Genomic DNA, 16,343 nt, shown 5'->3' with positions numbered 1-16,343 from the left:
TATGAGAAATTTACATTTTTTTCTCTCTCTTCCCGGTATATACATAAAGATCTCTTTGTATCCTCTTTTCTTCAATATTCTTTGTTAGAGTGGTATAATTATTCCTGTAACAATTCAATGTGCAGAGTAAAGGGTGTGAGCGGAGAGATTCTGATCAATGGCAAGGTTCGGCTACCGTACAGCGAGCGATGGAAGAGGATGTCGTGCTACATACAGCAAGATTCTATTCTACGTACACGGATCACCGTAGGAGAAGCTATGACTGTGGCCGCTCACCTGAAGCTTGGTTGCACAATCAGTTCCGCCTACAAACACACTCAGGTTCGTGATATATAATTGGCCACTTGCTTCAATAAGAGATATTTTGTATTGTGCGTCGCGAATTTTTTCCCTCTGGTTAAAAAAAAATCTTATACACTTATTGATTATGGAAGATCTACAACAGGCTTGATAGAAAATTCGTTTTCTGCATATGTTATATTTTTATGAATTAAATATTATCCGTTGTTCTTTATTTGGAAGTCTCAACTCTATTTTTCACTTACGTAGGTTTTGGAGTTGCTAGAAATGCTGGGATTGAGTCATTGCTACGACACACTATGCGGAAAATTGTCGGGAGGACAAAAGAAGCGACTTGACATCGCTTTGGAACTCTTGACCAACCCTTCAGTATTGTTCCTCGACGAACCGACGACTGGTGAGCAGTAAAACTTTGACACGAAGACGAATTCTTGATAATTTTACGATTTTACGTGTTGTAACATCTTAAATAAATATAATTACAAAAAGTAGAGAGACAGAGAGATATGAGTAGAGAAAATAAGAGATTAAATTCTAGAAGAGACAAGTGAAATAGTAAAAGATTCGGTCTTTCGAAATTGTGTTTAACAGTTAATAAACATCGATCTAATGTTCATCAAGTATCAATCATGATTAAAGATACGATTTTGTCAGGAAAAGTGCGACTAATAACAATGTGCACACATAGCAATTTAATATTTTGCGATGATTGCAATGTACTCATTTGCATCAGAGTGTATAATATAGAAAGGTCGTGCGCGTAATTACGTCGTTCCGTGATAGCCAAGTCATGGAGTATCTCGCAACTACTTGTCTCGTAATTTGCGATGTGTGTTTCCGATTACATCATTCCGCGTTTCCAGCTTCAATTACGCCGTGCTTGCTTAATAATATCGCGTATGCACGAATTTAACGAGTTGCACCACTCTAAAATCTCCTACTCTTTATCGTCGTGACATAAATTTCACAAAAGAAAGAAATGCGTAGACGATTGTCGAATTATTCTACCTTAAATATTTGACGAAAATATTTTTTCAGGTCTGGATGCTGTTTCGTGCAGCCAATGCGTCGCTCTTATGAAACGATTGGCGAGATTGGAGAGGCGTACGGTAATTTGTACGATTCATCAACCAAGTGCCTTGATCCTCGAGATGTTTGATTCCTTGTACGTCGTGGCCGATGGTTACTGCATATATAGAGGCCCGGTTAGCTCCTTGTTACCACACTTGGCTTCCCTTGGCGCCAATTGTCCATCTTATCACAATCCGGCGGATTTCGGTAAGTAGTAAGGATAGCTTTGACTAATAATCAGCCGACTGATTGCACTGAGAAAAAAAATTGTTAATTTGATTAAATTCGTCCAACTAATTATTATTTCTTTGTATTTTTTAAAATTGAAATATTTAAACATTTAAGTCAAATACAACATGATGTATATTTGAATTAAATACTTAAATATTTCAATTAAAGAAATACAAACAAATAGTAATTAACGAATTGTAATTAAATAGTAATTGGACGAATTTAATCAAGTTAACAACTTTTTTTTCTCAGTGTGCGCGAGCAAAACCGAAACAAGACATCTTTCTCTTCCACAGTTCGCTTTAAGAGTGTCTATTTATAAAGTAAACTTTATAACAAATTACGCGATTTTAGAAATGACTCATCATAAGCATATTACAATATTGTTTAAAAAATTAAATTTGTGGAAGGAATTGAATATTGCTGGCTTTTTCAATGAGAAATATAACGATTGTTTAAAATGTATTATTTCAATTTTTTATATCGCCCAATTGTGGATTTGCTTCACTATCGCGACCAACTCTTTATTTGACAAAAAAATAAAAAAAAAAATTAAAAAAAAAATAAAAAAAAATAAAAAAAAATAAATTTTATTTTAATGTTATAGCATTTCACGTTATACGCGAATAGGTCGATTATAAATATAATCGATACACGTGTCGGGTATATTGAAATTACGATTAGCATTCGACAAGCACATGCAAGTCTATATGTTCATCAGTTCTAAGAAACAATGACTCAAAAATCAACCATTTGAATTCGTTTCAGTTCTCGAGGTGGCGATCGGCGAATACGGTGTTTCGCTCGATAAGCTGATAGCGGCAGAGGAAACGCTACAGGTCAATCAGAAGTCGGTCGCTCTTACCAGGGATCTGTCTGAAGAAAGTAAAACTCTCTTTTTAGAAATTTTATCTCCTTTATAAAAGATCCTACTGCGCGACTATTAATATCTTGGATAAAGCGTTCAGTCATTCATAGAATCCATTATATACATGCATATAATTCTTATCATTCTTTATTTGATTATTCAGTTATAAAACGCTTAAATATATTCATTTGTAAAACGAGCTATTAAAAGTTGTATTCAATAATTTATAAATATTCGATTATGTTAAAATAATTATATACGTACGTGTTTTTTGTAAACTTTTTTATGTCTAAAATTCACGCAAAGAATGTAGGCAAATTAATGTATATGCAAAATTATATATGTAATATCTGCTCGTTAACAAATATATTATAAAATCCTTCATATCATTTTAAAATTATTTTTTTGAATGTGCGCGCGAGGCAATTAATTATCAAATACAACACGTATAAAAAAACTTATCATTTTAAGAAATATTATTGGTGCTGATAATATCTTTTATCCATCATTTTCAGAAATTGCTATCAAAGAACCACCACCGCCCGCCGGTTTCCTAATGCAATGCTATCTTCTATATAAGAGGCAGTTGTTGTGTTTGAAAAGAGACTATTCGCTGTTTATGGCGCGATTGTTTTGTCACCTTTTGATCGGCATGATCTTCGGGTATCTGTACATGGGAAGCGGCTACCGAGCCAACGGTGTTCTAGCAAATTACGTATATATGTACGGATCGTTATTACTCCTCGTCTATACCGGAAAGATGGCCGTCACTCTGGCCTGTAAGTAGCTAATAATTGTATCTAAAGCAATCAATTTGACTCTATTATATAGCCAAGTTGTGCAACTGGCTTAACTCTCCGTTCAGCGAGAATTAATCTTCTCCATCTTCCTCGCGAAATATTAATCATCCGGTTTTTTTCTTTTTTTCATTTATGATTTACATATTTTATAATTTTGTATAATATCCTGAATTAAATTTGCTCTCTGACCTATTGAATATTTCACGCTATATACACATATGTGGTCTTAAAGATTTATGAATTTAACTAGCTATTGAAAAATCTCAGCTATTACAGTCTACAACTAATCAAAGATAAAGTCTTGCTTGTCTTTCGAAAGCCCGCGTCGTTCAACAATAATTACCTTCACCGTTGCTGCATCGACCAATGTAACATACGGTGAACGTTCGAGCATATCGTACGGTCGTTACACCGTCAAGATGTGGGTCAAGGAAACGCGAATATCCCTTCTACGAGGATCAAATTTTATAGACGTTCACAATCGTTAGTAACTCAGCGCATCTCTCAATTAGTGAATTTTAATCGAATCGCGTTTATACTGTTTCGAGAATGACGCGATTATTGACATGAGATAATAATTCCGCCTCTTCCAGATCTATTGTTAGTCGGACACGGATAATTTATATCGACGATTGCAAACGCACGTCGCGCGACACTTCTCTATGTGGATTTAATTTCAATAAATGAATAAATGTGCTTTATAAAATTATGACGTACGCGAATACCTTGCAATTCTATCGGCCGCGAAAGTCTATTTATATATTTCCTTCATTTGCATACAAAGAATTATCTCGCACGTAACAATTATTTTCTTTTAAAATCTTACATCATAATGCGCACGATATATACACATTATTCCACAGATACACACACGTAGCGTATATATGTCGTATAAGATTAATTTATTCTAAAATCCTTATTTTTTCGGGGGAAATTCTGACATCCGATAAATATTTAACGCGTGTTTAAATCATTAATTGCCGATAGAATTCCATGTATAATGTCACGCGGAATTGGTGGAGAACATTCAAAGAAGATTCCGTAAAATGCATGTGTATATTTATTAGGATACGCAAAATTATAAACAGATTTCTATTTAAATTTAAAATTGTCCAAAGTGATGTTTACGTGCGATTTTAATTGTTTCAGTTCCACTGGAGATGCAAATTCTCATGAGAGAACATTTTAACCGTTGGTACCGACTAGCACCGTATTATATCAGCATATTGCTTATCGAAATACCTTTTCAAGCGGCCTGTGCGGCGACATATCTTATCGTGAGTTACTGGTTAACCGGTCAACCCATAGAGACAAATCGTATAATATCTTTCATGATAGTCAGCATAGCCGCCAGTTTAACGGCCCAGGCATGGGGTTTCTTTATCGGTGCTACCACACCAATTAAGGTAAGCTTCCTCCGCTCGCAGGTGCTTTTTTCCCTGAAAAATGTGACATATGTAAATATATGTATATTTTTAATTATACAATTATTCTGGATTTAGAATTTCCAAAGTAACTCTATGAATTTACAAATTAAAAAAATTAGATTTAAGTATTTATGCATATCGTATATATATTCATTGATGCGTACATAGATCTTATAAATCCATAAATTCAACGGATAATGCAAGTGAATGAATCCTTGCGTCGCACACATTTGCAAATATAATGCGAATTTAACATAAATCTGAATATTTCTCTGCGAATGTGCACTTCTCTTTAGATCCATTGAGAATTATATACATATACATCGAGTACGCTAAAATATTTAACTTTAGATATTCACAAAAGAAAAAAAAGAGATATCAAACTTGATGATTCTTTGCAGATTGCAGTCTTTGCCGGTCCCATAATCGCAGTGCTGTTTTCCATTTTTGGTTTCTGCATACGTTATATAGATACTCCATTGGCGTTCCGTTGGATGTTCCATATATCGTATTTCCGTGCGGGCTTCCAGAGCTTGCTATACACTGTATATGGATTTGATAGAACGGACTTAAAGTGCGACGAATTTTACTGTCATTACAAGAAACCCACCAAGTTTCTCACAGAGATGGATATCGTCGACGTAAATGTGGTAAATAATCTGATATTAATACTTGGTATTGGTGTACTGATGCATCTTTTAACTGCCAGTGCGCTCTGGTGTAAGCTCAACAGGAGATGAGACAAATACATCTCATCGATACAGTATTGCGTATGATTGCTATAAAAAAAAGTGATGTTACTTTGCAAATTGTGAGAAAAAAATGTAGAAATATTATATGTAAAATATTTAGACGATGCTTTGTTAGAAAGATTGCGCTAGAAACTGTTAAGCATGAGTGAAAGAATTGTTAAAAGAGACGAAATTATTTTCACCTGATTTTGTCTTATTTTATGTTCTACAAATTTTTTCTATAAATCGTTTTATTTTCGAGGACTCTTTAAGCTTTATAGTGAAGTTATTTTAAAATATTACTAGTCGGAATTTTTTTACATTGGTCGCGTGCGCGTAACAAGATGAAGCGATAATATAACGGATTAAAAAATATGATAAGATTTATATAAAACTGAGTGTCTATATGTGTACATAAGCCCGAGTGATATTAAAGGGCACATACACGATACAGCGTATCTGTATGCGAACGTTGCTATTATAATTTAGATTCGTATCATGACATATTTAAAGTTTTAAAAATGTCCTAAACAATATAATTGTAGCGCTAGTTTGTAAATTTTAAAATGTTTATTTAATTCACATTCTTCTAGTATTACACCTACGGATGCATAAAGTTACCTAAAGTTACCTAAATTATCTATATAAATGTGAACATTTTTTGTTAAATAAATATATATGTATGTATATATATATATATATATATATATATATATATATATATATAAACACATATATTTGTACATAATATATTTTATCAATGAAAATATGATCCTTTTTCCGAAAAAATGTAAAGCGGAAACATATATTAATCGTGAAATTTTTTCTACAGAGAAAAAGTACTTATTTTATTTATTTCGAGTTTTAAAAAGTAATCTTTTTTAATAAGAGAACACTATAAATTGTTAAATATATTCATTCAATTTCTTATCTTTATTCCATCATTTGCATATGTTTATGTCTCATTTTTACATTTAAATATATTCATTCAAGTTCTTATACAATGTTGAGTGAATCAATTTCATTGTTCACTCAATTAATATGATTAAAATCCTAATATTTGTGTTATTTAAATCTTTAACTACAATATATATATATATATATATATTTATGCTATGATGTAACTTATGTACATAGATTGTGCAAATATTACGTGTAATTATAAAATATTATTATTCAAGATCGTGATTAATCTTGAAAAATTAATTAAAATATGTACATTTATAATTAGCAATGAACAATGATGTTTTGAATTATATTTTATGCAATGCGAGCTCTATAAGATACCTATACAAGACGTATCTATGGAAATCATCTTATGTAACCGCAATTTTGCTTTAAAAATTTGTTTATTTATATGACATTATACGATATTTCTTTTTATAGAGTCTATATAATAAAATTTATGTCCAGTAAAAGCATTTAAGCAATTACTGTAACAAACTGACAGATAACTTACTATAGATATATTTATTCTTCATTTTAAATTTAATTAGAATCAATACACATAAAGATATACTAATATATTCATCATCTTTTAATTATAAAGAGCACATACTAAACGACTAAGCATTACCTACAGAATAGTTACTTTTATCATATTAATAATAATCATAACGGTTAATCGCAGTCTTGTTCGTTACTCGTATATTAACATAATTCTTGAGGATACTTCTGTTGCTTGTCATTTATATATATATATAAAATCTATATATATATAATAAATTTTATATATATATATATATAATCTATATATATATATATATATATATATATATAAGTCCCATAAACCGCATGCACAAGAGTGATATTGCTATTATAGCTTCTACAAGGAAGATAATACTGCATCTTTTATTAACTTATTTTCTCTTGTAGCTTTAAGTATTAAAACAGAATAAAAGTAGCGACTAGAAATAAAATTAATGAAAGACTTAACAACAATGTACATAATTTTCTATAATGATAATTACATGGATTTGCAGCAATTTATATTACATTTATTCTATGGAATATTATATGTGACAATAAATTGTGATGTGCAATTGCATGTTTAATATACATGTTATAAATACTTTGTAATTTTTATATACATCATTGTGTGTGAATATAAATTCTGATAAAATTAGATTAATTATTTTTTAGACGACATAAAACAACTTTATAATTTTTGCTTTAGTTGATCATTTTTCTTATAAATACAATCTAAAATTCTGTATGATAAAATAATAGAAATAACACATAATGATCACTCTCCTCAGCTCTTTATAGAATTTTATTGATTTCTATGTGAATGGATTCTCTATATTATGTGAAAAAATGATGAATTATTGAAATTTATTATTTATAATTTCAAAAATATCTTAAAAGTTTTATAAAAGATTGTTAAATTCTTTCAATCTTTTTCAATATTGTTTAGATACTTGATTTTGACAAACACAAAACTTGTATAATATGATTACATCATTGCAATTCTAAATTTGACATATTTTTTTTAATTAAAATAATACTAATTATAATATCATTCAAATCATGTATTGTTTACTAAAAAGAAGATTTATATAGATAGTTAGATACTTTAAAAATATTTTGGCATTTGTTCCTCATTGATATATATTGTATCATTTTTTGTACAGTATATTGTTGCATCGTTTTTAAAATTTTTCTGACTTATATTTTGATGAATAATAAATATTAAATCTCTTATATTGTAAACTGCAAAACGTTTTTGATTTACAAATAATGCTTCATCATTCAGTGATGCCCAAATATTTGAAAAAAGTTGAGATATACATCATCATCGATACACAATCTATTTAAACGATGGTACCAATGAAAAAGATATTGAAGATATATCTGACAATTATAAATCTGCAACTTTTTATTTACAATTTAGATGTGTTTTCTTCCTGTAAAAATGAGAAAAAAATAGAATCATAACTTCAGTACTCTATTTAAATTTATGTCCCAAAAATTATTTTTTTATTATTTTTTTAAAACAATACACTTTTTGTAAGTACAAATTAGCTTCCGAAGCAGGCCGAAAAGATTTTGTCCAAACTGCAATACTTAAATATCTTTCATTGATGCCGTCGAAACAGCAGTTATGTAAATAGAGTACAGCGAGGCAATTTGGATAGTGAAGCATTTTATTGAATATTAAAATTTAACGCACGTGTTTGGAGAGATGCTGTATTATTTGTTTGAGCGATGCGATGAAAAGTCTTTCAAATGTTTATGCTTTATTTAGTGGCGCTATAAAATTGCAAAAAACAATGAAAATTAATTTTATTCTATTCAAATAATCCCGCCGTACCCTATATTATGTGTACATACATAAATAATACTAATAATATTAATAGTCTAATTTGTATATGGAATATATCTCACAATTATAGGCACAATACTGCAAATTAATAATTTAACATGAATAAGACATATAATTTTTGTTGAAAACATTAATTAATTAAAACAAAAATGATTAAATATATAAGAAAAAAGTAGAATTTTTATACTTGATGAAAATTTAAGTTAAGTTATTAAGGAGAAGACACACAAAAAGTTACAATTACAAAATATAATTTTTATGCCTACTATTTACAATATAGGATTCTATATACTGTCTTTAATAACTTAATAATTATTTAGATTTAAAATTTATATCTCTCCTCAATCGTAAGTTCTCACTGTATGTTTCACTTTTCTTTGCGCCTCCGTTTCATCTTCTGTACCATAAAGATGAGATCGGTGTTTCATTTCAGTCGCAACAGACTTTAATAAACCAACAAAAAAACAGAGAAATAAACATAAGAATATAATGTAGATGTTAAACAGAAGAAAGATAAAATATCAAAATGAGTGAAATAAGCCACGTTGTTAGAGATGCTATCCATTATGATAGTAATCTCAGACTAAACTCACCAAACGAGAACGCACTCTTTTTGGCATATCTTCTTGTAAACTGTGAATGTCGTTGCGTCTTAAAACGAGTTGCGAACCGTCCTCGAAAATCACCTAAACAGAAGAATCGCAATTTGTTATTGATAATTAAGCGATTGAAAAGCGAATGAAAAATAAATTCTTATCAAATCTTATATTCATAATATCAGTGTTTACTTACAGTAAACATTATCCGATGATTTGTACCTTCGAAGATACCATCATATGTTTGTCCATCTGTCCAATTTACAGTCACTGCGGCACCAAGTGGCGGTGTATTTCCAGGATCATAATTCTAAACAGAAAGATCTTAGTACAATATATTTATAAAGTATATTTCTCAAAGAATATCATATATTTCTACTCATGTTTTCTTTTATTGCAACAATCATTATTTTTTTATTCTAATAAACTTCAGACAAGAATAGAGCAGAAATAAAATTATACAACTATAGATAGAGAGAGAAAGAAAGAAATTAATATTAATAATTTGACAAAGTAAATTGCACAGAAACTTACGATTATGTCAGAGGGATACAAATCATCACTGAAGCTGTTATCGTTAAATGTAACCATGTAAAAAAGAATATCCTGAATAGACTCGACTTTGGCTTGATAATATCTGGAGTTTCGATGTTTTGCCCAAACGACTTCACCCTGTCGTATCTGCGGTATTTTTTCCTTGCCTTCGTTGTGCCCGTTACACGTTACCTATGAATAGCATAAATTAACGTTAACATTTTATTGTGCAATTTTGCGTAATTGTATATCTTATAATTATTAGACTGTATCGTACCTGAAGTTCCTGTGAGTTGTATACTGGTATGATAAATGTGGCACCCGCTGCGAGACCACAAGATGGATGAAACACGTTAATACATTGATTACATTTCAGGCACGCTCCACCATCCAATCCGCAAAAGCAACATTTCTTGTGACACGAGTCCTCCATAATTGTTAACACGTTAATGGGATCTTTATTAATGGCATCTTTGAAAGTGGCTCCTGGTACCATAAGCGTGCACAAGATATGTGCCCATCGACTATCGCTAGTGCGTTTTAAAGGACCGCCGAACATTGGGCACAAACAACACATCTAATTTGTCATAATAATAGAGCGAGATTAGACGAAACGCATGTTTGACGAGATAAAGAGAGAGAAAAAAAAATAAAACAGATTTTTCAACACATACCACATCGTTTCTACCGGCTTTACATCTGTCGCAGGCCCAATTTCGGATATCCGTAGGTAATATAGTTATACCATAACAGGATGCATGAACAGTCACGTGGCACTCCCTACATCGTAAAAGTTTATTGTTTTCCGGCTCCACAGCCTGTTCCTTGGAATTGGCCGCAAAAATACTGGCAGACACCTAATGTATATATATATATATATAGAAATTATTCATTCAATAAGGTATTTTTGCAATTTATCGCGTACATTTACATTGGCTTCACTTCAAGAAACAAATTAATAATTATTAAAAAATGTTTGTTCTTACCCATATCGGCGTGCTTTCAGGTAACGTCGTCGATTGGCAATACCTCCAATCAGGTGGCATTACCCTGCTGCTTCCGCTCGTACACGAGGCAAAAGTGGCGCATATTGCACAATGAGAAACTTGAGCGCTCCAATAATTATTGAACGCTCTCAACAGATCATTATTTGGTACATTCGGGTAAATCATCTCTGAAATGTGTCCTGGTATCATCGACATAATTGATTGAGAATTACCACTGCATTGCGACACATCGGTAGATTGCGTTGATATTGCGTCGGTTGATTGATCTCTTGTAACTTCAATTGTAGGAACAATAGTTTGTTTTTTCCTCGTTGTAGATTTCTTTAACTTTTCTTTAGGCTTCTTTCTCAAAATAGATATTTGTTTTTGTTTCACATTAGATGGAGATAAATGCGGATGGGTATTAACTGCTGTCTTTATCAAACCTTGTAACTGCGCTTTATTATCCGAGATATTTGAGCTTGATATATCTTCGTTTTCGTTAGAATGCGTAAGATCATTTATAACTGATTTCTTTTCAATCGAGGAATGCACATTTGGATGTATGACTTGTGCATTCATAAATCGCGATAGAACGTCGTCCGCATTAGACACATTACAGGTTAATGCAGACACATCGATAGGATGGTTAACTTGCGTTCCGATAGAGGTACTCGCGATATTTGTTCGAGACGTATTTATAAATGTGTTGTGGTTCGATTTGCCACTCTTCGAAGATGACTTTTTACGTGATGTTTGCCCCTTTTGCGACTTTTGGCGCGATGCATTTTTGGTAATAATTTGTTTCGAACTGTTTGGAACAGTTGCGTATGCAGAATTTGCGGCAGTTGCATTTTGCAAATATGTTATGCTATTAGCCGCGATTTGAGAATAATTACACATGGGAGAGCGATGTGGCGATGTAAATGTATTTATCTGTGGTAATACGGGTGTCTTTTGTATTTGGATGAAACCGCTTTTATTCACTGTGACGCCAGTAGACTGTTGAGCTGGGGGAGAACCGTCTCCCGAATGACAAATATACGGATAGTTTTTCCAGAATAACTTTGCCGATTCTTTGGATTTATCCGTCGTAGATGGTCTTTTCAAATTGCTGTGTGGATTAAACAATGGAGATTTCACAAAGAGATTATTGTTGAACATCAAAGATTTGCCTTCTGAAGCAGAAATTGGAGCAATGGCAGTACCAGGTGGAAGCTGGTGTGAAAAATCTTCTAATTGCGGTATACTTTTAGGTGTATTATCATTTCCAATGTGTGGTACTTCTAACTCATTCTGCAAAACTGGAGGATTGGAGTGATGGAAAGTAGTATTTGGATACATTATATTTACAGGTGAGGTAGCAGGTTTCGATTCTGGCAAAAGTATAATATTTGATGCATTCATATTCACAGCCGAGTGCAATGAACTTTTTTGACTTATAGCAACATTTTCAGGCTGTGAAATTCTCGATCGTATATGTAACTGATGTTGTAACGGTATACTTAATCGAGGCGCTTTTATTAGATTCTTATTTTTTATCGATCCATGTTCTGTAGACATTGCTGCAATTTTGAACTTTGCATATGCATCCTGTTTCGTATGAGTAACATTTGTACTTTCATTTTGATATTCAGAAATTTTTTGTACTATAACGTCATGATTTCTATTCATATTAGGGCATACTGTTTTGCAAATGTCATTTTCGATATCTTTCAATAAACTACTTGTCGCTCTATCTCTCACTGTATTATTCATTAATATTTCTGTGTCTTTGTCATTGCTACAGCCAAAATTTGTCATTTGACCACTGTTTGTTATATTTATGGTAGTTTTATCCTTTATATTTGTCATACTGACCTCATTACCAAGTGAAATAATATTTCCAGGCAATGTGTTGATTTTTCCTTGATTGTTCGATTTATCTTTTACAATATGAATGCTATGAAGATCAGCTTGTGCCATATCTCTATATTGTTTATCATTTAAACCATCTACAGTCGATGAATAAGTATAGAGTGATGTATTATTATGTCTGGATTTACTTTTGGACGCATGTTTCAATTTTATTTTCTTCTGCCCACTGTGATTCATATGCTTTTTTCTCCTTTTAGTAGACTTGTCAACTTCTGAAAAATCTATCTTAAGAGGATCTTCTACAGGATCATTTTCTATTATAATATTATCATTGTAACTTCCTTGAATCACAGGAATTTCGTCGCTATTTTCCTGAGATATATCTTCAAAAGAACTTATATCATCAACTTCAGTTTTTATTTCAACTTTAACCACTTCCATATTCTGTATATCAATAACTTTGTTGGTTTCTTTTTTAGATTTTGATTCAGTCTTCAATTTTTTTTCTCTACTTCCACTTTGCTTTCTCTTCTTCTTTTTGCTCTTTTTACGATTGTAACCATCATCATATACAGATGCCTCATCAACATCTAAAAAATAAAAAGTACTTCAGATCAATAAAAAAGAAAAAGCGAATGGATCTATACCTATTAGATTGATTAAAATAAAAATATACAATATTTTACCCATTTCTCCTGCTTTTAACCAGATATCTTCTAGAACCTGCAATTGCTGTTCATCCGGCTCATCTATTGGTTCCTCCATTTCTTCAAATTCGAGATCTTGCAAAGCCTTTTTAATATCGGGGGGAATATCCGCACGATTCACCAGTTCTTCCATATTAACAACAGGATTCGTGCCTATAATCTTTTTCTTATGAATCATATGACGCTTATTTTTTGGCGTGGCATTCAGATAGCTCTCCGGTAATTGACCGTTGCTACTGTTGTTACACAATAAATCCATTTGTGACGGCATTGGTGCAGCAGTTTGTCTAGGATCCTCAGGATGGGGACCAACATCTTCACCGCGCAGCCATAAATCATACCTATGTTATCAGAATTAATATCAAGTTATACACAATAGTCTATTATAGCGAATATTTTATATATAGTGCATATTATGTATGTAATATAAAACTGTTAAGTAATCTTAGGCAAAGATATATCTACATACCTCTCTGGTTGAAAGCGTTTGACAAAGGTATCCATAGATATTTTGACCATATCTTTACTACAAGAACACTGTGTAGCTCTCTTCCCATATTCTACCCATCTAGGTGTTGCAAAATTGGTGGATTCGGCGCAATTAAATCCATGATTAAAACCAGCATGATAACCATATGGAAATGTAATCATTATTTCTCCAGCTTCTTGCGTTATCTGTGAAAATGAAAGTCGCGAAGTAGCTAAGAGTAATATCTGGAATGTACAATTGTGGCATAAATGGAGAAACACTCACCTTGTTACATGGGATAGAATATTGTCTTAATATTTGAGGTGATATCAGAGACATTTTGTGGCGCAAAAAGGCTTGGCAACTCTGATAACTCGAAGGGAAAAAGCCACTAGCTAATCTCTCCAATCTACGTCCATGTTCCGGAGGTATGGCGTACCATGTTTTGGGTGCACCAAAATGAAGATAATTTATAGAATAAAGATCCATATCCTCCGTGTGCCAGGCAAATGTAGTTTTCCACATTCCAAAATACAAATAAGCTGTATTGACACCATCTATAGATATACCATAATCTTTGTTAACATAATCCAGAATCGTTCCCAAATGATTTATATTCCACTCCTTTACATCCGGATCGGTCAAAGAACCAGATACATCTGCACCGTATATTGGCGCGACATACGTTATGTTCTTCCAATATTTCCTCTCCAAATCCTCGTAATCAAAGTGCCGAGGAGTGGCATAACGTTCGGAATTGGCCAATTTACTATATTCTTGGATGGTCATTAATTTCTTTTGAATATTAATCTGTTGATAAAGACCTTGCTTTCCTGTGACAACTTGACAGATTGGCGCTGGAATAGTGAGATCTAGAGCATCTATGTTGTAGCCTTCTTTCCTCGGGACCCATTCTGGTGGCGGTATCACTTTTGCCAAGCCAGCTTTATGAGCTCCCTGACTCTCCATATATTCCACATATTTCGAGAAATTTTTAAATTCTTCGTACGTCGGTCGAAAGACCTGTATGCGAGGTATTCCTCTTGAATTATTGGCCATTGCTGAATTTAATATTGCTGCAAATCAACAATAATTTTTAAAATATCTAATGAAATATATATTAATTAAAGATAATTTTTTAATAACTTTAGTAGTTTGCAATTATTTTTTACTTTTATGGTACTATTATTTTTTATCTTTTCATATAATTATTTATAAAAAATTGTATAATGTATATATGCCATGAAAATTTATTTAGAAAAAATATCTACTCTTTTTATCTTCTTTTTCTTAATACATTAAAAAATATATTACCCCTGAAAATTTTAAGATATTTTATTTCAGTTTCGTCAGTAATTATATTTTTATATAACAAAAACAAATAATAAAAATAATTTATTATATTTCCTAAAAAGATCGAAAATGAAAATAGACATCGTACAAAAATTTATTGATCTGCATCTAGATAATACGCATCATTTTAATTCGTTTAGTTAATTCGATTTAGCAATCACTTCATTAAATATTTATATGTATATTGAAAAACTTCTGTCATGATGTATATAAATATATAAACGCTCGTCACGATGCATTTCATTCATCGTGGCTCGTTACGCGGATATATATGCAAGTGGTGCATCTCAAAGACTTCAAATCACGCGAAACGATTGTATAAAAAGTATTGAGAAAAACGGACAGCAATTGCATAGGACAAGGTAAGGAAAAAAACGTGTAAAAAGAGAGAGAAAAAAGCGAAAAGGATGCGTGCACGCGATTTATTTCCCCGGTAACACTTCGAAATCATAAATAAGTTCGATGTTTTCGGAATGAAACGTGTGTGAGGGCGGCGGAGGAGGAGAAGGAGAAGGAGGGGGAGAGCAGAGAAAGGGGATCCATAAACAAAATGGTAGTTATCTATTGTTACGGGATTCTCTCTCTCGCGTGACGCAAGGGATCCCCTCGACTCTCGACCGCACATCGGTGATGTTCGCTCCGCGATTATCTTATTCCTCTTACGGATTATCTCCCGGAGCGAACCAGGGGATGACGAAACAACGGGGCCTCTCGATCGGGGCTCGTGATCGCGGCGCTGACACTCGAGGAGAGCCGAGACGGATAAGAAATCGCCCTCGCAGCGCGCGCTTATTACAGGACAGACGGGTACTTACACACGCCCGATGTACGATCACCTCTCCTGTATCAGTAGCATCGTCCGCGAGAAGAGAAGCCCCCGCCGATCGAAATAAACGCGCACGGTTTTCGACACAACACACACACGGGCTTTGGATGCAGTAGCGGATGAGCCGCGCAGCGTCGTCGCTGTATGCGCAGTGAGATGACGCTCGCATCGCTTTCGCGACCATTAGCGACATCTACTAAGGACGTGCCAAATTCGAATGTTCGCCGTTTGTCACGTAGGCCACCGTAGACGCGGATATTGA

At 32.7% G+C, this 16,343-nt stretch overlaps 2 protein-coding genes across 3 annotated transcripts in view; one reads left to right on the top strand and one right to left on the bottom strand.

Annotated features, from left to right (window-relative positions):
* Nucleotides 1–5,437, top strand: part of LOC126855004 (ATP-binding cassette sub-family G member 1) — a 19,340-nt gene extending 13,903 nt beyond the window's left edge. The window contains exons 4-10 of the mRNA XM_050602266.1: nucleotides 126–321; nucleotides 550–697; nucleotides 1,339–1,578; nucleotides 2,371–2,487; nucleotides 2,986–3,249; nucleotides 4,420–4,676; nucleotides 5,099–5,437. Coding sequence (XP_050458223.1) covers nucleotides 126–321; nucleotides 550–697; nucleotides 1,339–1,578; nucleotides 2,371–2,487; nucleotides 2,986–3,249; nucleotides 4,420–4,676; nucleotides 5,099–5,437 — 1,561 coding nt within the window. The remainder of the gene's footprint in view (nucleotides 1–125; nucleotides 322–549; nucleotides 698–1,338; nucleotides 1,579–2,370; nucleotides 2,488–2,985; nucleotides 3,250–4,419; nucleotides 4,677–5,098) is intronic.
* LOC126855002 (lysine-specific demethylase 4C-like) lies at nucleotides 5,347–16,343 on the bottom strand. Of its 2 annotated transcripts, none has more exons than XM_050602264.1 (11): nucleotides 16,071–16,343; nucleotides 14,188–14,978; nucleotides 13,903–14,108; nucleotides 13,413–13,774; nucleotides 10,870–13,316; nucleotides 10,558–10,740; nucleotides 10,161–10,460; nucleotides 9,884–10,075; nucleotides 9,546–9,659; nucleotides 9,347–9,439; nucleotides 5,347–5,476 (listed from the first exon to the last, which is right to left on the bottom strand). In XM_050602264.1, exons 2-11 carry the CDS (start codon nucleotides 14,959–14,961, stop codon nucleotides 5,450–5,452), a joined length of 4,698 nt encoding a protein of 1,565 aa, XP_050458221.1. In that variant the 5' UTR covers nucleotides 14,962–14,978; nucleotides 16,071–16,343; the 3' UTR covers nucleotides 5,347–5,449. The 2 variants fall into 2 exon arrangements, with proteins under 2 accessions (XP_050458221.1, XP_050458220.1); XM_050602263.1 differs by lacking the exon at nucleotides 5,347–5,476 and adding an exon at nucleotides 8,385–9,196.

Source organism: Cataglyphis hispanica, chromosome 15 (genome assembly GCF_021464435.1).
Source record: "Cataglyphis hispanica isolate Lineage 1 chromosome 15, ULB_Chis1_1.0, whole genome shotgun sequence".
In the NCBI taxonomy this organism is placed as follows: Eukaryota; Metazoa; Arthropoda; class Insecta; order Hymenoptera; family Formicidae; genus Cataglyphis; species Cataglyphis hispanica.
The sequence above is the reverse complement of the archived record's forward strand: the minus strand, read 5'-3'. Positions and strand labels throughout refer to the sequence as shown.

Excerpts from the sequence above, each read along its gene's own strand:
- LOC126855002 (XM_050602263.1), bottom strand. The coding sequence starts at position 14,961 with ATGGCCAATAATTCAAGAGGAATACCTCGCATACAGGTCTTTCGACCG. Across the intron at positions 14,109-14,187 it reads ATTCTATCCCATGTAACAAG|ATAACGCAAGAAGCTGGAGA; the intron begins GTGAGTGTTTCT and ends TCATTTTCACAG. Across the intron at positions 10,461-10,557 it reads AAGCCGGTAGAAACGATGTG|ATGTGTTGTTTGTGCCCAAT; the intron begins GTATGTGTTGAA and ends ATGACAAATTAG.